The following is a 22,500-nucleotide window of genomic DNA, read 5'->3' on the forward strand; positions in this document are numbered from 1 at the left end:
GGCGGTGTTGATAAAGAACCTGTGTAGTACTGGGATCAGTGGTATTGACTTAACTCCACCCATCAAAATTGCTGACCTTGTACATAAATTAGCTGCAACTGTTACTAGCAGAAAAAGGCCTACTGAGTATTTTTCTGCTTATCATTATGATGGGGATATACATTACATATATAAAATACTAGCAGTATCGCCCAGCGTTGCTCGGGTTTGTTTCAACCCTTTAGAATTGGAATTTTTGAAAAGTAAAAATTTTGCATTATGTAGCTTGTTATTCTCTTTAAGTGAACATTTCTCTGGTTGAAATACACCGAAAAATGGCGACACAGCAGTAAAAAATTGTAAAAAATAGGGATTTTCATAGAAAAAAAGCACCTTTTTGATGTAAGTAATTTTTGGTGTTAACATGGTCTGATTTGAATTTTTTCTTCTACAGAAGGAAGAGCAAACCTTCTTCTATCATACTCTCAATTTTGGTCAACTTGCGCCGCAGGGTCTCAGAGGAGATAGTGTTAGTTAAAGGCTACCAAACCTGCCATACACAGACAACTTCAGCTTTATATATAGAGAGATGAAGGTTCAGTCATTTCAGAAGTTGCTCTCCTCCTCTAAGAGTGGTCTCTTAGTCTGCATGACCATCAAGTATGGCTTATATATATAAATTATCTGCTTGTATATACTTGCTAATTTATTCTTTCCTGATTTAAGACCACTGATATCAAGCTATACATCTGCACAAAGACCTTAGACTCTTGTGTGCTCCCTGATTGAAGATAGTTTGAAAACTGTGATAGAACACTTGGTGACAGGTTCATTGTTTTTATAGCATGAGCAATATTGTTCAATATAGCCTTTTTTTAAAGGTGTGATTTGATAGGTTTGGCTACTATTTCCAGCAGATTGAGGTACTACTGAATCATTGTGTGTATTTAAAAAACTCTGATGAAAAAAGTATTTGACATTAAGTAAATTATTTACCATTTCTCCACTGCATTTGTTTTATTATTTATGCAGATATATATATTTCAGAAAAATCTAAAACGTAAAAGAAAGATGTAAAACCATAAAAACACAACAAGCTTATTTTCAATTGTTTTTTAATGTTATTTTTTGTATTCATTACTTAATGTATTTCATTTGATGTACATTAGCAAAATATTCTCATTGTTATGACAGTGAATATGTATTTTTAAAAGTTGTATAGTCATTCACACATTCAAAATATGTCACTGGTTCAATGCCAAATTTTGCTATGTTAAAGTTTTGATCAATGTCTATGGCTTGACTGACATAGTTCAGTGACTAAGTCACATATAAATGCACATCAACACACAAATCGTTGTTATAATTATCTGTTGTTTGTCAATTGACTAACTTGTTAGCATGTCAGATAAAATGCCTTACAGTATGTTTCAATTCTAAGTTCTCAGTTCAAACCACACCAAAACTAACTTGGGTTTTCATCCTACCAGGGTCAATAAAAAAATAAATGTACTAATCAAGTATTAGGGCTGATTTTTAACAGCTTCTTCCTCACAAATTTCTGGTTTTTTGCATTTATTATAAACCATCATTATCCATTGTTATTGTATAGGCCTCTAATTGCAAGCAGTCCACTTATTTTTCAGTGTACCTCTGGTTACATCATCTAATATCCTACTTTTCTAAAATGTTGGAACTAGAGAGAATGGATTCAGCATTATCTTACTTTGTGTAATTGTTTTGGAGTGGTTGGACAGTGACTCTAGTCACTCGGCCTACTAAAAATAGCAGCCAAATTCCCTTCAGCTCATTCTCTATCTTTATTTAGGCAATACAATCTTATATCTGTAAAAAAAGATGATGATTCTTGTTGGAACATATTTTCATCATAGGTCTGCTCAGTTAGGATTGACTTAGGGCTAAACATTTAATTGATGCAAGTATTTATGATTCTAACAAAATTCAATTTATTCCATATTGATTTTTACTTACTTTTTCCTCCTTGGTCATTGCTAAAATAATGTGCCAGTAAAAACTTGAGAACTACACAACCAATTTCATTCAAATTTTACACATGCCTTACTTAGGGTCCATGTAGTTTCATGGCAAAAAAAATGTTCACCTTCTTGCCTAGAGCGAGCCCATAGCAATATCATATCTTCTCAGCAGCCTTCTTACTACTAAAATTATGCACTGGTCAACAAGAGGCTGTTACAGTGGAATACAATGTTATGGACTGGTTTTCGCATCAGAAAAGGTGCTGAGCAAGAATGTGTTTCACTTTATGGTTTTAACCTCTTAGATGATGCAGATTAGTTGAGTAGCCTGTAAAACAACTGGATTGGTACTGAAGGGGATGAATCGGGCAAAAGTTGTTGGTGATGGTCAGACAATGAAAACTCTGAAATTTTGTGCTGATATACTCACAGGTGATCAAGATAGATTAAATAATGATATCAAGGACTGGATGGGGACAGCCCTGGCAGAATGTATGATCACAGCATAAGAGTATGGCAAGGTGGGTTAGTTGGACTTCTTTGACCCTCATCCATAACGATAGGCATACTCATTGTCTTTCACACGCATATACATCATCATCATTTAGCGTCCGCTTTCCATGCTAGCATGGGTTGGACGGTTCAACTGGGGTCTGGGAAGCCAGAAGGCTGCACCAGGCCCAGTCTGATCTGGCAATGTTTCTACGGCTGGATGCCCCTCCTAACGCCAACCACTCCGTGAGTGTAGTGGGTGCTTTTTACGTGCCACTGGCACAGGTGCTAGATGAGGCTGGCAAATGGCCACGATTGGATGGTGCTTTTTATGTGCCATCGGCACGGGGGGCCAGGCGAGGTTGGCAAAGGATTTAATATATCTGCAGAAGAAGGTAGAATATCTTACTTGGATAATATTGGTACTGGAGTTTTTCTCATCCGTAGAAACCCACATATATACAAAAATGTTGTTGTTGTACAAGCGTAGTTTTGACATCAGACTGTAGAGGTTAAAATTACTTTCGTTCCAATTGATATCAACCACAGGCCAACCACCAAGTTCATCCAGGAATATCCTTAAAGGAGACAAATCTCTGTCTTCCAATAAACCTGAAATTGTATTAAAACATTGCTATAATCAACAGAAAATTAGTTGGTTTTTACAGATATATTGTAAAGAAAGTTACATGTGAATGGTTTGTAAGCATGCAGTCTCTCTGTATAAGTAGACTCTGTGGTTAACCCACATTAGTTTTCTCTTCAGAATGTACTGAAGAACAGTTTAAGTAGATTCATGTATCTTCATATGCTCTTTAAGAGTATTTACTTAATTTGGTCTAGAGAAAAAGAAGATAGTAGTTGACAGTTACTTATCAAATATCTGAATATCAAGTCATAGTTTTGTTCATTTACATATTACATTCATTGGTGATGTGTATTACATATATTTAAAACTTGTAATTATACTGTCTCAGTACTGAATGTAAATTTTTTGATAGTCAAGCCATATCTGTCTTTATCTATACACTCTACTGCTCTGTAATTTAGAATGTGCCCCTGTTTTGCATTTATGATTTACCAACGATATATATATATATAAAGAGAGAGGGGGAAGGAGGGAGGATCTCTAAGCTTAATGATTTCATGCATTGGACCCTATAGTCCACTCTTCTCCTGCTAATGCATTCACATTAAGTATAAATATAGTTACGTTTCCATACAAAATATAGGTTGAGAAGCAGTGTAGGTTTCAAAATGACAGGCTTATAAAGGTATCAATCTTGAAGAAAAGTTTTTTAGCTGTTAGTTCTTGGCTGAGAAGAGGTAAGGGTTTGAAGCTGAATCACAACAACTTACTTTTATTCATGCAAGAAGAATAAAGTATTTTGGCTTTTTGGATTGAAATATTTTCTTCATCTGAGATTTCAGATTCAAGGAGATCTGTAATGAGAATTAAAAAAAATATCATTGTAGTAGTTGCATTGATTTCACGGAAAACTGAGTCTTTGGATTTATGCAATATTCTTGACAATAACGCCTATTAATTTCCATTAAGGCATTCTTTTGACATCAACTTAATAATGACAAAATTATTTTACAAAATACTTCATTAATTCCAAAATTAATTTAAAACAAAGACAGTTTAGTTCAGTGGAAATATGCTAACAAAAGCATTCAAAAAGGAAAGGCACAGTGGATAATGTAGTCCTAGATATAGAAAAATATGGGATGGTCATGAAGGGATTGGTTTTGATCATGGATTTGTTTAGCATGGATTGTTTTGGAGTTGAGCAACAGCATTCATAAAAGAATGAGAGAATCCCTTGTTATAAAAGCTATCACAGTTAAATCTGAATTTGAAACATTTTGTTTTTTATTTTTTTTAATTATTTTTTCTATTTTAGAAATAAACTTTTGGGGTTGTATTTGATAACAGGATGTTAAACTAGAGTCTTGTCTTTGTTCCTCTTCAACTTTTTGGCTTAGCAAGTTAATACACATTGTGGGATATGTGACCCAAAGCTGCACCACAAGGAAACGGACGTTAATCAGTGTCTGACACTATTGTAGTTAGTATGACATCTAAAGACTACTGGTACTGCAGCTCTTTCTCACTTATTGAGGAAATGCATCAACTAACCTGTTTAAATGATTAACTACATTTCGTCTACAACCTTTGCTATTTATTAATCTGTCACTGCACATAGAGAATGTCCTCTTTTTTTTATCATTTTGCTGTTATTGTAATTGTCTGCAATCACTGCACCCATTCTAACCACCACAACAGTTTGTTGCAAACAGTTGTGATTTCAAGTTGTTACTGTAGAACCAGTCATCAGGTCAGTTATCAGTGATTAATTTCTTGTATTATGGGTCAGTTTTGTCTATGATATAATTCTATTTTGTTTTGTCACATGAGACTGAATATCTCAACAGTAAAAGACAAGGCGAACAGTATCATAGGTTCACAAAGTGTTAACACTTAATGTAGGTTACATTACAAAGCTAACTGCAAATCATTATAATTATTATGCAGCATAATATTAATAGGGAGTAAATAACTGGTTCAGTATTATTCTAAATTCATCAGTGAAGCATAGACTTCACCTCATCTGTCAAAATGGTGGAAATAGAATCACTAAATGAATGTACATTAGTTAGCACAGAAGAATAGAATTGTTCAGAGATTTCATCTGCATGAAAATCAACAGTTAGTATAAAAATATTTAATGTAGGAGAATTAAAAAGGTTAACTAGAAACAACATCATAGCATTGTTTGGTCTCAGTTAAACAAGATGATGGGGATAGACATTTCAATATCTGTCCTTAGGCTCTGAATTCAATCTGCTGCAAATGTTCTGTTTAATCATGGTGGCTACTTAATTCTGTACACCTCAGATAATCTAACTCCATTGAGAATGATCTATGATGGGCTTGAAACCCTATCCAAGAGGAATGTTACTTTTCACTGCTTAAAGCTGTGATAAATTTGGTGCAAAGTTCTTCTTTGAAGGCATTTAGTTTCTCATTCTCTAAATATTGTTTCAGTGGAGTAACAGAAACATTAGCGTACCATACTAAATACCTTGCAATATTTATATCTTTGTACATTCAGAATTCAAAGCTACTGAGGTCAATTTTGCTTTACACCCTATTGAGTGATTATAAAAATAATGAAGAACTGGGACTATGTAGGTTAACCAGACCTGGCCTTTTTAAGTATCAGTCAAGAACTGAAACCTAACAGATCGATGAACCCTCACTCAACCATACCTGGGCCTTTCCTCTAATTGGAAATTATAATTTAACCTCAAGTCATAGTGAAATTAGTAAGGTAAGGGGTTTTAGCATAATTAGTAATGATATCATTAGGATTAATTTATTGATACTGTTCCAGCAAGACTTAGAGATTGGAATTCTTGCCTAGATTGTCTTGATAGATAATAAACAATATGATATTGAACCTATGAAGGAGCACTCATTTTGGTTTCTCAACCTACTAGAAATAGCAGCACTGTCTGTTTCAGATCAAACTTTACCTAAAAAAGAAACATATTAAATGTTTAAGTTTTAGATAATTCTATGTGAAAAACAAAAAAAGACAGTGGTCAAAGCTGAAACGCTTTTTATCATAACTCTGCTGGATTGTTGCTAACCATTTCAAAGATTTTTTATAAAGTTTTAACTCAGAAGGGAAAAGGGTAGCATTACTAACCATTTTGCAGTAGGAAAAAGGGAAAGGAAACTTGAAACTTAGTTTCCATTCTTGTAAAAGTGGAACTTAGTAAAGACATCCAAACAGACAAATGAGATTGTTAAACTGGATGACACATTAAATCTACCAACTGAAAGAGGAATTACTGTGCATCTGACAAGCTTCTACAGAATTTCTATCTACTTTGTTTTGCTCAGCAAGATTTGATACATGCCTCCGGAATAAGAGAGCCCAAGGTCTAGAACCTCATGATTATGAAGCAAAATTCTTAACCACATGACTGGAATTAAACAACAACCACTGCCATTATAAACAATATGATCTTTTTGATTCATAAAGTTCTACAATATAGCCAACTTACCTTTAAGTAAGGACTGTAGTTGATTCCTAAGTTGTTCAAATGTGCTGTAACTGGAACTATCTTCTGGAATTGGATTCAGTCTTTTCCAACTTCCACAGGCAAAGTCATAAAAGTTATCACATGGGTCTACCTTGGTATTCATTGCATCCATCAGTCTTGCCGCTGAAAATATTGTATATATTATATATTTGATAATTTCACTTGAACATAACAATACTAATATGTTGTTAGAACTCAGTATATATATTTCAGAATAAAGTGTTAGGCAAATAGTGATTGTAATATGAAACTAATGGAACAACGAGGGAATGGGAATTACATATGCAACTTCATTAGCTTACAGCTCTGAGTACACTGCTTTTTATAGCAAAAACAACTGTAAGCTAATGAAGTTGCTATATATATATGTGTGTGCGTGAGAGAGAGAGAGACTTCATGTTCGTTGCATGAAAGTAGGATGTCAAATGTTTTTTGACAATTATATACACACATCATCATTTTACTGTCTACATTTCCATACTTGCATGGGTTAGATGGAGTTTACTGAGGTAGATTTTGCTACAGCCAGATTCCCCTCCTGTTTCCAGGGAAGAAAGTTCCATAGTCTATTGAGCATTGAACAGTCAAAACGTATTTACAAGCCTCTTTCATTTATAAAGGTTGCACAACATCAAGAAACCTGGAAATGTTTTCATGGTTGACTGCAAGCTTACACCACTTGTATTTAATAATAAGGTTGTTGCTCTGTTCACAGTTAATGAACACACTTAAGACAGGGAGAAAATATAAATCACTCACACACACACACATGCATATATACAATAGACTTCAGTTTCTTCCTATCAATTACATTCACAAGGTATTGGTTGATCTGCAGCTATAGTATAGAGCATTAATTGACAATGTTCATGTAGTGGGGACCAAATCTCTAACCTTGTGGTTCAGACGTGAACTTCTAAGCTAGATTTCAATGCATCCCTACACCCCCACAAACAGGCAAAAATTCGCTAAGAGAAATTACTCCAAGTAGCATGAAGTAACAAGGACAAAATTACATTTACTCTGATAGAAGGTAAGCAAGCACCTAATGGCAACTGCAATTAACACTTTTCCTGGAGAAGACTTGGACATAAAAAAGTAGTTAGGGCAGTCATAGTTGGCTAATTTGCATAATTAAAACAAAAATGAGCTAAGAGAAAAATTAGTGGCAAGTAATGTAAATTTGGTTCAAGACAAAGGTATATCAAATACCATACAAAATAAATTCTTGATGTATTGAAATTATCTTTGATAGAATGTACCTTAAAGCCTTCACTCTTTCTTCACATTATTCCTTATATTCCTCTTTCTTGGCATACATCACACTCTTTTCCTTTTATTGCCCTCTCTCCTGTACCATCCTATTGCTCTGTCACCCATTGTTTACACTAATTCTCTCTTCATATTGACTTTGAATGAAGACAAGAGGCAATTCTTTTAGACCTTCCAAGGACATGACAATCTCTCCGGTGCAGCTGCTGCAATAAAGTGCACCAAGCACACTATAAAATAGTTAGCTTTCAGATGGGCATCTAGTGGTAAAACCTGTACTAAAGTGGAATGTATGAACAAGATATGAACACTGCCTGTTCATGTAGGAAAACAGTATCTCTGAATAAGAGTTTACCGGGACTGTAACTGCCTGTCCAATAAATTCCTGTAAAGAAAGTGCGTTGACATAAAATGTTTATACACACACAAACACATGCACATATAAATATATAAATACATGCACACTTGTATATTCTGGTACAATAGTTTGTGTGAAAACTTATGTGAACACACACACACACACAATGAAAGAGAAACAGACATTTAGCAGAACTAATGACAATCAAAATGCCTTGTATTTCATTACATTCCTTTATATTCTTAGTTCAAATACCACTATGATCAATTTTGCTCTACGATGTCAATAAAATAAAATAGCAAAAGCGATGTCATGCATTATCCTCCTCCTTTGTGACTTTGAGCCTTTGTGAAATATCAATATTTAGTGATGTGATATGGAAATTAAGGTACTGAAATTTTGGTTTAACCCTTTAGTATTTAAACCGGCCATATCCGGCCAAAATAGTTAATCTGTTTTATGTTCAAACTGACCAGATCCAGGCCCTCACACCTACCCTACAATGTTATTCTACATTAAGTAATTACACCATCAACATCTTGAAGATATGAGACAATGCATGATTAATTCAAATTAATGGGAATCAATAGGCATTATGTTTGATTGAATAATCTGAACACTAAAGGGTTAAGGAATTATTCAAATAGTACCAATATGTTTAGTTAGACTCAATACTCAAGTTTTGGTATCAATCTCATCTCTTAATAGTCAGTAGTAGAAAAATCATCAAGTTGCAAAGGAAATATCAATAATTCTCATGGAACTATTCAACTCATGTTAATACAGTTGCAGTGATGGAGAATTTAATGTTAAAATGTTCTTTTATTATTTTCAATGATTTTTGTAGCTGAAAAAGTAATATCAAACCAGAGTTCTATCAATGCTTCCTTGATAAATACATAATGTTGGTTGGTTTATTGAAACTTCTTTTTTATAAATAGAATTCCGATATTTTATCTCCAGAAGATAAAGAAATTTTGATTAAAAGTATTTATATATCTATTTGATCTGTTCTATTGGAAATAATGGTTCTGAAGTTGGCTGCCTTTTCTAGAATCAACCATTTTGTGATAAAATTGGAATAGTGTCTGTTTTGTAATTTCCAAAACTGAAGCATGTTTGCTTAAAATTTGTTGTGATTGAAATGTTGTTTTTCTATTATTTTTTTTTCCTTACATGTAACACAATAGATGCAGTATGGCTGAATGGTTAAGAAGTTAGATTTGTCACCACAAGGTTCCAGCTTTAACCTCACTGCATAATATTTTGGGCAAATGTTGTTTTCTTTAGCCTAGAGTCAACTCATTCTTGTGAATGAAACTTAAGAGACAGAAAATATATAGAAACCTATTATGTGGATTGTAACTGTTATTCAAAAGACACACTCTGTCATGTTGATTCTGCCTGAAAATTACATTAAGGGTACACCTGTCTGTGGAATGTTCAACCATTTACATGTTAATTTAGGAGAAGCTAATCCAGTTGATTAGACAGTTGAATCTTCATTAAAGGATAAAAATCCAATGCATATATCATAGATACTTTTCAAAATGGCTGCTGGAATGCCATTGACTTGATCTTTACTAAAGACATGAGAAGAAAAAGACATATCTGCTATTTAACAATTATGAGGATGGAGAAGATGAAAGTATATTATTTTTGACCTTTGTTTATTTTTTGTTCATATTTCCATTGACATACACTGAATAAGTGCTTAAATTTTGAAAATAATGAAAAATTTGGAGGGTCTTAGTAAAATAATATTTTTATTTTTAAACTGATGTTTGTAATAGAACTCAAGATTCTTACATAATATTAGAGAGGTAAGTTTTAATTTAAATAGGAACATTTTTAAAGCAAGGGCTTTTGTACCTTGGAAACAGAGGCTATGTTGATTGGTTGTTTAGTGTCAGAGGGGTTAAGCATGAGAAATTGAAAAGTGTTAAGTCAATTGAAACATACTTGTAAGAGAATAACTCCATTGACCAGTTTGTATTTTTGAGCCACAGATTGAACAGAAACAGTTACTTTATAAAAAGTACACCATTGAGTGATATATGTCCCTGAAGAGAGGCAGTTATTTAAGCAGTCTATCATAGTGTGATCTGTATCTCTTAATAGACATAAATCATGCTATGATAGACTATGAACAGTCTACCATAGAGTGCTCTGTCCTGAACAAAGACAGTTATTCAATCTACCACAAAGTAGACTGTGTCCCTGAATAGAAGCAGTTATTTGAACAGTGTGGTCTGTATCCCTGAAAAGACACAGATTTTGAACAATGTACTATTGCGTTGTCTATAATGGAATATAGACAATTATTTTATCAATAATAATCAGAATATCTACTATCCCAATCTTTATAGCTGTATTATGATTCTTTCCCATTCAACAAAGTTAAACAATATCAAAGCTGGGTTGGTAATTAGGTGGTTGACTGCTTGGGAAAAACAAATGCTGAAATTAAGCATCAACTTTTCAGCCATTTGCTCAACCTGCTAGAAATACAAGCTGTTTCACTTTTAAATCGTTTTACAAAAATGAGTTACATATTGAATTATATGATCTTAGATATAGTGTATCTGAATAGATATGATGGCCATGGTTGGAACATAAGTCTTTTCAAGCAAGACTGCCTTGGCTAAACAACAACATTAAAAAATAATGATGGGTATTAATGTGAAAATCTTACCTGCTTTAACGCAATCTTTTGTCAAACATAAATTTTCAAGAGCTAATTGTTGAGGATCTTTAAAAGACAGATACAAAGAAAAAAAGAGAGGAAAACCAACATCAAAATTCCAATTGCATATAGATACAATATAAAAGACTTCTTGTTTGTAAATATGAAAATCTTGCAAATTTCGCAGACTACAATAGCATTTATCATTTCTGTTTTGTAGATATTCTCCTATTCTATCAGCCATGGTGGTTATTTAGGCTTTTTAGACATGCAAGTCACAAAGTGGCCTTACAAAGGCTGGGGCTACAAAAATGTTTACCCAGTATAACCTGTAAAGTGATTGGTATTAGGAAGGGCATTGAGCCATAGAAACCATGGCAAAACTGAAACATTGGAGCTCAGGTGAATCCTGTCCAACTCGTGCCAGCATTGAAAGTGGATGTAAAATAACGATGATGAGTATGTTTAATGGTATGTTTTATCAAAACACATGTACTAGTATCTTTTCAGTTTTTACCAACAAATTTACTCATGAGGCTTTGATCAGCCCAGAGCCATTGTAAAATGTACTTGCTCAAAGTACTGCACAGTGGGACTGAATTCAAAACTAAGTGATTGTGAATGTCTTAATCACACAACCAGTACCTCATGATATGATTATTTATTCAGCTAAAAACCTACAATCTCAGTTTGAAAAGTCTAAATAATAGATGTTTGTATTTAAAGCAAATGGCTATCTGCCAGTTTTCAATCTGGATATCTTATACATCTAGATTGGCAGTTCCATTTCATGAAACCAACTTTGGCTAGTTTTAAGAAGTGGCCATATCATTAACCTGATTTAGCCAGTTTAAATGTTATAGGATTAACAACATAGATTTTAATTCAACATAAAGCCACTTTTTGTCATGGCTGTTGATTGAACTGATCTGTGATATATCCTTGAGATTTATTCTAACTATTACAAGGATGAAAGACAAAGTCAAGCTCTGTAAGATTTGAACTTAGAATTGTGGTAACTCTGCCTTTTCTATGAAGTAACAAAACCTGTTAATATTCATGTCTTCTGACTTACCTTTCTGGTTCTTCATGCTGAGAATTACCACAAGGCTTATACCAAGACCAGTTGCAAGAATGCAAAGGGAGATCATAACAGTTCTCATTTCTAACCAAATAAAGGGCCGATTGCCTCTTTTGGTTGTTGTTTCAAGTCTGGAATATAAAGTAATTAATACAACTCTCTTTAATTAACAAAGAAAAACAAGAAAGTAATGTGTTCAGATTTCAAATAATTTCTTTAAGAATGAATGTATTTTTATTGTTTTAATGTAATATTCTTGGATAGGTTCTGCAGGAATGGGAAGTTGTGATATTCACCCCTTTTCTTTATTCTATCAATATGAGCAAAAATGAATCAACAAGAGGCCATCTATTTGATTGTTCAACTACTAGAAATAACCAAATCTCCCTAAAATGGGATACATTGGATAATGTAATATTAAATATACAAAGCATGATGGACACATCTGAAACTTGTTTAATTATAGGCCTACTTCATAAGGGCTGACCTGGGGTCAAACAACATTATGAAGGAAGAACTCATTACATAATGTAGTCTTAGATGTAATATGTCTGAATAAAAGATAGTATGATCACTGCTGGAAGTCTTTGATCATAGATCTGCTATATCAAAGTAATCCTGGGGCTAAACTACAACATAAGTGGCATGAAATAACTTTGAAATAGGAACAATTTTTTAAAATAATTTACTCTTTAATCTATTCTAAGTGCTTCAGTTATGAAGTGCAGGGTGAGAACTTGTGGGTTAATGCTTTTCCTTTTAGTGGCAACATCAAGCTAGAAAGCATATTACAGAGTCAACGAGGGAGCCTTTCTATCATCACTTAACTTGTTAGTAATAGCAGCCATACTTCCTTCAAATTTGTCCAAGTGAACTGCATATGAAAAGACTGGATGATCACAGCTGGCATGTCTTTGATAGATCTGCCTGACCAGGACTAACCTGGGGTTAAACAACCAGCACCACATCAAAGAAATGCTTTAACAGAAATCTATATATTACACTGTTATTTATGGCAGTCAACACAATTTTCTTTGAAAGTAAATGTTTTTTTTTTATTCTTTTAAACTTTCAAATCAATCTCCCCTCTACTTCAGTCTTGGACTCATCTGTTGTCTTGGAAACCTTTCCTACTTTTTCTTTTATTATTAATAATCCACATCACTTTTAATCATGTCATTTGTATCACAGTCACTCATCTTGCTTTTCATCCACTAAAGTATCTTCCTTGGCTATGGGGGAAGGGGAAGGGAAGGTTTTATCCTGTTCTCTTTGAAACGGCATATTTAATAAATAACAAATTTTCAATGTATTTGTGAATTCTGCAAAATTGCGCTGCAAGGTGTTGCTACTGAAATCTTTTCATATTGCAGCAAGATGCAAAACCAATTTCCTTTTTTTTCCTTCTCCATAATTGGTTTAGGAATGTTTGCCAATTTCAAACACTAAGTCTTTGAAAAAAATTTCAGCTAACTGCACTATTCTAATTGCATTTTTCTGCAAAAGAGCTTGCAGAGGTGTTGATACAGGAGTGGGAAGGGTAGATGGTGTTATTGATACTGGAGACAACAGTAAAGTGAATAGAATTTTTTAAAAATTTTATTTGCAGGATTGTCTTTATTTCATTATTTGTGTTTGTATTTATTTTTTGTTTTATTTCGATGTTTCTCTATGAATGAATATGTACACTGTCTTACAGGGCCCTATGGTGATAAGGAAATGCTTGACTGATGTGGTTTGGTATTATTACTGAAATTTATATTGGGTATTAGATGGTTGGCAATAATTGTTGTTGTTCAGCTCCAGGTCAGCTCTAAAAATGTTCCAACTGTGACTATCTTGTCTGATGTTTTTGTGGCTACATTATCTAATGTGTTCCTTCTGCTTTATAGTTTTGTTATATGCTCCAGGTTAGCATATCTATGATGAAGTGTACTCCAGTTAAGTCTGTTATTCTATATTGATACATTGTGGTATTTAGGACTACATTATCTAATATATTCTTCCTTACTGTTTTTTTTTAGTCCCAGGTCAGCCCTTGTATATTTGTGTATGTGTTTGTATGTATAAACAGTGGAAACCACTTATAATCATTGATAGTGTCCTCTGTTTGTAATTGTTATAAAAATCAGCAGGTTGTTTAATGCTGCCAGCTGGTTATTCTGAAAAAATAAAGTAGGAGGGTGGCTTCCTCACAAAGTGATCAAACTATACAGCTTCTATTCATATGTGTGTTGCTTGGAGTAACTAAATACATCTTGCTCAGCCAAGTAAAATGATGACATGTGGTAATAGAAAATAGAGTAGGTAATCCAGTAAGTTCAAATTTATTACAGTTCACTAATGTTATCAATGTAGAACACCAAAACTGTTCTCAAGATAGAAATGGCAAGCACATTTTATTAATACCACTCATTTACTGCACATACTCATATTAAGAATAGGATGGAGAACAAGATATAGCATTACTCCAGTTATTACAGCTTTGTGAGTGATGAATTTCCTGTGACATTCTGTGGCTCCTTCATAGTAGTGCTGTATTACTAATAATGATGCTCTGAGGCTTAGCGTGATTTTACGGTGTTGGAAATATGGGAGGTGAATATAGATCTTTGTGTGTGATGGATATTAATCGGTGTGTGATAGATATTGGTCTCCATAGGATGGATATGGTGGACCTGCAGGTGATGAATATTGTAGATTTATGGGGGGATGGACATTGGTCTGTGTTGGCCTGCTTATGATGGATATTGGTCTGTGTGTGATGGATATCGATTTGTGTATGATGGATGTGGTGAATCTGTGGGTGATGGATAGAGGTCAGTTTGTGAGTGATGGATGAGATATTGGTCTGCATGTGATGGATGGTGTATTGGCCTACGTGTGATGGATAGGATATTGGTCTGCGGGTGAGGGATGGGATATTGGTCTGTGAGTGAAGGATGAGGTATTGGTCTGTACATGATGGACAGGATATCAGTCTGCAAGCGATGGACATTGGTCTGTGAGTGATGGACAGGTTATCGGCCTGTGAGTGATGGGCAGGTTATCAGCCTGTGAGTGATGGGCAGGTTGTCGGCCTGTGAGTGATGGGCAGGTTGTCGGCCTGTAAGTAACAGGTGGGTTGACGGCCTGTGATTGATGGGTGGGTTGACAGCCTGTGAGTGATGGGTGGGTTGCCGGCCTCTGGGTGACGGACAGGTTGCCGGCCTGTAGGTGACAGGCGGGTTGCCGGCCTGCAGGTGATGGGTGGGTTGTTGGCCTGCAAATGATGGATGGATATTTATCTATCTGATCTTATCAACACTGATAATGCAGCAACACAGTTGTAGCTTTTGGAAGAAAGAAAACATGTTTGATACAAAAGGTGAGTGAGTGCTGTAATAGCATAGCATAGTCGTGGGTATGTTACTGCAGTGGTATATGCAGGTGACTAAGTGCAGCAATGATGAAGCAGGGAGATAGGTTGATAATACTGCAGTGGTATATGCAGGTGACTAAGTGCAGCTGCAATGTAGCAGTGAAGTGGATGGATGATACTGAAGTGGTATATGCAGGTGATTAGGTGCAGTAATGACATAATAAAGAATATAGTGTGTGCACAGTTAGAAACTATGTGTCTGTCTATATACAACACCTAATTCTGTCCTCACCTCCACTGTGAAATATAAATGTCTCAATTTACTTAGCTGCCAAATCTTCTGAGATAGGGGAAGTGTTGTTTTGAGGGGATTGTTTCCTATCCACAGGATAGGTTACTAGTTATTTTATCAGTAGTTTTAGCTGATAAATACCATAAATCCCTAACTAAATCCCTACTTATGTGATCCCTCAAGACTTGACAGCCTTTCTATTTATTAATACAATGCAATCATTAGAATAAGGCAACTGCTGCTTGTGATAATGTATAACATGGTTAGATGTATGCATATGTTCTTCCATTGTTTTCTATTGGTTTTAGGCATTGGACTGCAGCTGTGTTAGGGCAAAACCTTCAGTTTGGTTGACCTACTGAAGGTTAGTTTCTCCTTTTAATATGAAAGAATAGAACACCAGTGTACACTCTTAAATGTGTGTGTGTGTGTATAGCAGGAGTTGTATTAGGACATGAAATGTAAAAGCCGGACTAGATTATTTTATGCGCAACTCCATTGTCTCCCAAAACAAAAATGATGCCAACAACAACAATATATATATATATATTTTATAGAAGGAGCTTCTACAGGACTAGAACTGTTTCATTCAGATGAAATCTTCAGGAAGCTGTTGTTGCGCTTCCTGAAGATTTGATCTGAATGAAACAGTTCTAGTCCTGTAGAAGCCCCTTCTATAAAATAATTACTTTACTCTGCTATGTATTGAGTACCTTATTTACTGTGGTTAACCCCAAACTCAACCCGGGACCTACATATATATATATATATATATATATATAAACTCATAAATATATATATATAAAACATAAATATATATATATATAAACACATAGATATATATATATATAAACACATAGATATATATATATATAAACACATAATATATATATATAAACACATAAATATATATATAAACACAAATATATATATATATATATAAAACATAAATATATATATAAACACATAAATATATATATATATATATATATAAACACATAATATATATATTATATATATAACCACATAAATATATATATATATATATATATAAACACATAAATATATATATATATATATAGATATATATATATATATATATACACACATAATATATATATAATATATATATATATATATATAACACATAATATATATATATATATATAATATAATATATATATTATATATATATATATAAACACATAAATATATATATATATATTATATATATATATATATATAAGCACATAAATATATATATATATATAAAAACACACACCCACACAAACACATAAATATGTATAAAAACACATAAATAAATATATAGATGATACAAGGATGTTTGCAAAAGGGACATGAAGGCCTGCAACATAAATATTAGCACCTGGGAAGAAATTGCCAGCAAATGTGGAGATTGGTGACATACCGTAAAGGAGGGAACACAAAGGAGTGACAAAGAGAGAGAGGAGAAATGGAAAGACAAGAAAAGACGTCAACAAGAAACTATGACATTACAACAAGCCAAGCACCTGCCAGAGGGAGAGTTTCTCCAGGGTAGGACTACACAGCCATAGCAGGAGATGTATTAGGACATGAAATGTAAAAGCCAGACTAGATTATTTTATGCACAATTCCATTGTCTCCCAAAACAAAAATAATGCCAACAGCAACAATACATATATATATATATATATATATATATATATATATATATTATATATATATATATATATATATATGAACACACATATATGTATATATATATATGGCACGTAAAAAGCACCATCCGAATGTGGCCAATGCCAGCACCACCCTGACTGGCTTCTATGCCGGTGGTATGTAAAAAGCACCAACCGATTGTGGCCGCTGCCAGCCTGCCCTGGCACGTAAAAAGCACCCACTACACTCACAGTGTGGTTGGCATTAGGAAGGGCATCCTGCTGTAGAAACACTGCCAGATCAGATTTGAGCCTGGTGCAGATTCCTGGCTTCCCAGACCCCGGTTGAACCATCCAAGCCATGCTAGCACGGAAAACGGACGTTAAACGATGATGATGATGATGTTATATATATATATATTTACACACACACAAACACACACATATATATATCTATATATATATCTTTGGCTAGATATAAATATCATCATCATCATTTAATATCTGCTTTCCATGCTGGCATGGGCTGGATGATTTGACTGAGGTCTGGCGAACCAGATTGCAGTCTGAGCTGGCAGAGTTTCTGCAGCTGGATGCCCTTCCTAATGCCAACCACTCCAAAAGTGTAGTTGGTGCTTTTACGTGCCAGTAGCACGCGGGCCAGTCAGGCAGTGCTGCCAACAGCCATGTTCAAATGGTGCTTTTTTTATGTGCCACCTGCACAGGAGCCAGTCCAGCGGCACTGGCAATGACCTCGCGCGAATGTTTTTTTTCACGTGCCACCAGGACAAGTGCTAGTAAGGCGACGCAGGTAATGATCACGCTCGAATGGTGCTTTTTATGTGCCACCGGCATGGAGGCCAACCTGTTGCCCTGGCAACGATCACGCTCATATGGTACTCTTAGCACTCCACTAGCACGGATGCCAGTCGTTGATTTTGATTTTAAGGCTATATATATAAATATATATATATATATATATATATATATATATATCTACACACACATGTTTTGTGAGGTCCTGTGCCTACATATGCATATATATATATAGATGTAAGTATGTACATACATATATATGCATCCCCTTCCTATTTTGAATTTCTGGTTTACCGAGCGTCGGCTTCGCGACTTGGCGCCCATGGTGGAATCGGAAGGCTAGGATCCTGAGTGGCGGCGTAATAACATATATGCACATATATATATATGCATGTATATTATATATGGCACGTAAAAAGCACCATCCGAATGTGGCCAATGCCAGCACCACCCTGACTGGCTTCTATGCCGGTGGTATGTAAAAAGCACCAACCGATTGTGCCGCTGCCAGCCTGCCCTGGCACGTAAAAAGCACCCACTACACTCACAGTGTGGTTGGCATTAGGAAGGCATCCTGCTGTAGAAACACTGCCAGATCAGATTTGAGCCTGGTGCAGATTCCTGGCTTCCCAGACCCCGGTTGAACCATCCAAGCCATGCTAGCACGGAAAACGGACGTTAAACGATGATGATGATGATGTTATATATATATATATTTACACACACACAAACACACACATATATATATCTATATATATATCTTTGGCTAGATATAAATATCATCATCATCATTTAATATCTGCTTTCCATGCTGGCATGGGCTGGATGATTTGACTGAGGTCTGGCGAACCAGATTGCAGTCTGAGCTGGCAGAGTTTCTGCAGCTGGATGCCCTTCCTAATGCCAACCACTCCAAAAGTGTAGTTGGTGCTTTTACGTGCCAGTAGCACGCGGGCCAGTCAGGCAGTGCTGCCAACAGCCATGTTCAAATGGTGCTTTTTTTATGTGCCACCTGCACAGGAGCCAGTCCAGCGGCACTGGCAATGACCTCGCGCGAATGTTTTTTTTCACGTGCCACCAGGACAAGTGCTAGTAAGGCGACGCAGGTAATGATCACGCTCGAATGGTGCTTTTTATGTGCCACCGGCATGGAGGCCAACCTGTTGCCCTGGCAACGATCACGCTCATATGGTACTCTTAGCACTCCACTAGCACGGATGCCAGTCGTTGATTTTGATTTTAAGGCTATATATATATAATATATATTATATATATATATATATATATTATATATCTACACACACATGTTTTGTGAGGTCCTGTGCCTACATATGCATATATATATATAGATGTAAGTATGTACATACATATATATGCATCCCCTTCCTATTTTGAATTTCTGGTTTACCGAGCGTCGGCTTCGCGACTTGGCGCCCATGGTGGAATCGGAAGGCCTAGGATCCTGAGTGGCGGCGTAATAACATATATGCACATATATATATATGCATGTATATTTATATATATATATATATATATATATATATATAATTCATGGAGCATGTTGTACTCAAGCCAACTAGGGCGAATAACATTCTGGATCTCTGCTTCACGAACAATATGGACATCATTCATGATGTGAAAGTGACACCGACATCAGTTTCGGATCACAACATAATAGAGCTGTCTATGTTTGGGCCGAAAGTAACCAGAGACATACAGCCTACAGGAAGCACCCGAAATCTCTCCAATCTGAACTTCCACAAAGCAGATTGGAAATCGATCCAAATAGAGATCCTCAGAGAGGCCTGGCCAGAATGTCTCTCCACACCAGACATTGACATGAAACTAGAATGTTTCATGTCTTCTGTGCAAGCCATATGCCAGAAATATGTCCCAGAGCACAAGGCCAAAACAAATAGGAGCAAGATTCCAAGAGATAGGAAGATCCTCATGAGACGAAGGACGAAGGTTGCAAATCTCAACCAACATCCCAAAAGTAGCGAAACGTCCCGCCTAAAAACAACACTGATGGAGATCGAAAAAAGGCTGCAACAATCCTATGTGAAGGAGAAAGCAGACAAAGAAGCCTGGGTTATAAAAACCATTAAATCAAACCCAAAGGCCTTCTTTCATTATGTGAAAGAAACAGTCTCAGTGCACTACAAGATAGGACCCCTCCTCCAAAAGGATGGCTCCCTCACAGACAGTCCAACTATGATCAGTGAGATGCTGAATGACCAGTTCAAAATTGTCTTTACCACTGTTGGAACACAGACAAGTGAACGAACCAGTGGACTTCTTTAGCTGCCTCACCTATAACCAGCACCATCCGATTGTGGCCGTTGCCAGCCTCGCCTGGCCTCAGTGCCAGTGGCAAGTAAAAAGCACCATCCGTCCTTGGCCGTTTCCAGCTGCGTCTGGCACCTGTGCTGGTGGCATGTAAAAAGCACCCACTACGCTCACGGTGTCGTTGGTGTTAGGAAGGGCATCAAGCCGTAGAAACACTGCCAGATCAGACTGGAGCCTGGTTCAGCCTCCTGGCTTCACAGACCCCAGTTGAACCGTCCAACCCATGCTAGCATGGAAAGCGGATGCTAAATGATGATGATGATATATATATATATATATATATATATATAAACACAATATATATATATATATATATATATATAAACACAAATATATATATATATATAAACACAAATATATATATATAAACACAAATATATATATATATAAACACAAATATTATATATATGTATATATATATATAAAAACACATATATATATATATATATAAACACAAATATATATATATATATTATAAACACAAATATATATATATATATATATATAACACAAATATAATATATATATATATTATAAACACAAATATATATATATATATATATAAACACAAATATATATATATATATAAACACAAATATATATATATCTATATATATATAAACACAAATATATATATATATAATAATATATATATAAACACAAATTATATTATATATATATATATATATATAAACACAAATATATATATATATATATATAAACACAAATATATATATAATATAATAAACACAAATATATATATATATAATATAAACACAAATATATAATATATATTATATATAAACAAAATATATATATATATTATAAACACAAATATATATATATATATAAACACAAATATATATATATATATAAACACAAATATATGTATGTATATAAAAACACAAATATATGTATGTATGTATATAAAACATATATATATATATAGCATATATATATATATATAGATATAAACACAAGCACTTATATATAAATATATATCTATATATATATATATATATATGGCATGTAAAAAGCATCATCCGAACGTGGCTGATGCCAGCACCGCCTTGACTGGCTTCTGTGCCGGTGGCACGTAAAAAGCACTAACTGATCGTAGCCGCTGCCAGCCTACCCTGGAACATAAAAGGTACCCGCTACACTCACAGAGTGGTTGGCGTTAGAAAGGGCATCCTGCTGTAGAACCACTGCCAGATCAGATTTGAGCTTGGTGCAGATTCCTGGCTTCCCAGACCCCGGTCTAACCGTCCAAGGCATGTTAGCCCGGAAAACGGACGTTAAACGATGATGATGTTATATATGTATATATTTACACACACACAAACACACACATATATATATATATACATATACATCTTTGGCTAGATATAAATATCATCATCATTTAATGTCTGCTTTTCATGCTGTTATGGGCTGGATGATTTGACCGAGGTCTGGCGAACCAGATGGCTGCACCAGATTGCAGTCTGATCTCACAGAGTTTCTACAGCTGGATGCCCTCCTTAACGCCAACCACTCCGGCAGTGTAGTGGTTGCTTTTACGCGCCACTAGCACGAGGGCCAGTCAGGCAGTATTGGCAACGGCCACGTTCAAATGCTGCCTTTTATGTGCCACCTGCACAGGAGTCAGTCCAGCGGCACTGGCAATGACCTCGTTCGAATGTTTTTTTCAGGTGCCACCAGTACAAGTGCTAGTAAGGTGATGCAGGTAATGATCAAGCTAAAATGGTGTTTTTTATGTGCAACCGGCACGGAGGCCAGCTTGTTGCTCTGGCAACGAACTCTGATTCTAATGAAACTTGACACACACATAGCCCAATGTCATAATTCTAAACTAACGCAGCGAAAATTTTGAAAAGTTCCCCTAGTTCTGAAAAAAATCTATAAATTCGACATCGGGTCGAGAATCTAAGCTTATCATATGCATCACATTTTCCGTTGTAGTTTTCGCAACTTTCAATCGATTTTCACCAAACTCATGGTGATACTTAATGTTACCCTAAGGAACTTAATTCT

The 22,500-nt window shown here is 35.0% G+C and overlaps 1 protein-coding gene across 2 annotated transcripts in view; it reads right to left on the reverse strand.

The window, feature by feature from the left end:
• The window catches only part of LOC115224811 (neprilysin-4-like), a 49,597-nt gene extending 37,483 nt beyond the window's left edge, over nucleotides 1-12,114 (reverse strand). For both annotated transcript variants that reach the window (XR_005003978.1, XM_029795738.2), the window contains exons 1-5: nucleotides 11,979-12,114; nucleotides 10,913-10,969; nucleotides 6,549-6,710; nucleotides 3,828-3,911; nucleotides 2,878-3,080 (exon numbers count right to left, since the gene is read on the reverse strand). Coding sequence is in view for 1 of the 2 variants with exons in the window: in XM_029795738.2 (XP_029651598.1) it covers nucleotides 2,878-3,080; nucleotides 3,828-3,911; nucleotides 6,549-6,710; nucleotides 10,913-10,969; nucleotides 11,979-12,066 (594 nt within the window). In the remaining variant the exon portion in view is untranslated. The remainder of the gene's footprint in view (nucleotides 1-2,877; nucleotides 3,081-3,827; nucleotides 3,912-6,548; nucleotides 6,711-10,912; nucleotides 10,970-11,978) is intronic.
• Between the last annotated feature and the right edge of the window lie 10,386 nt (nucleotides 12,115-22,500).

This window comes from Octopus sinensis, linkage group LG26 (genome assembly GCF_006345805.1).
Source record: "Octopus sinensis linkage group LG26, ASM634580v1, whole genome shotgun sequence".
NCBI classification, from domain to species: domain Eukaryota; kingdom Metazoa; phylum Mollusca; class Cephalopoda; order Octopoda; family Octopodidae; genus Octopus; species Octopus sinensis.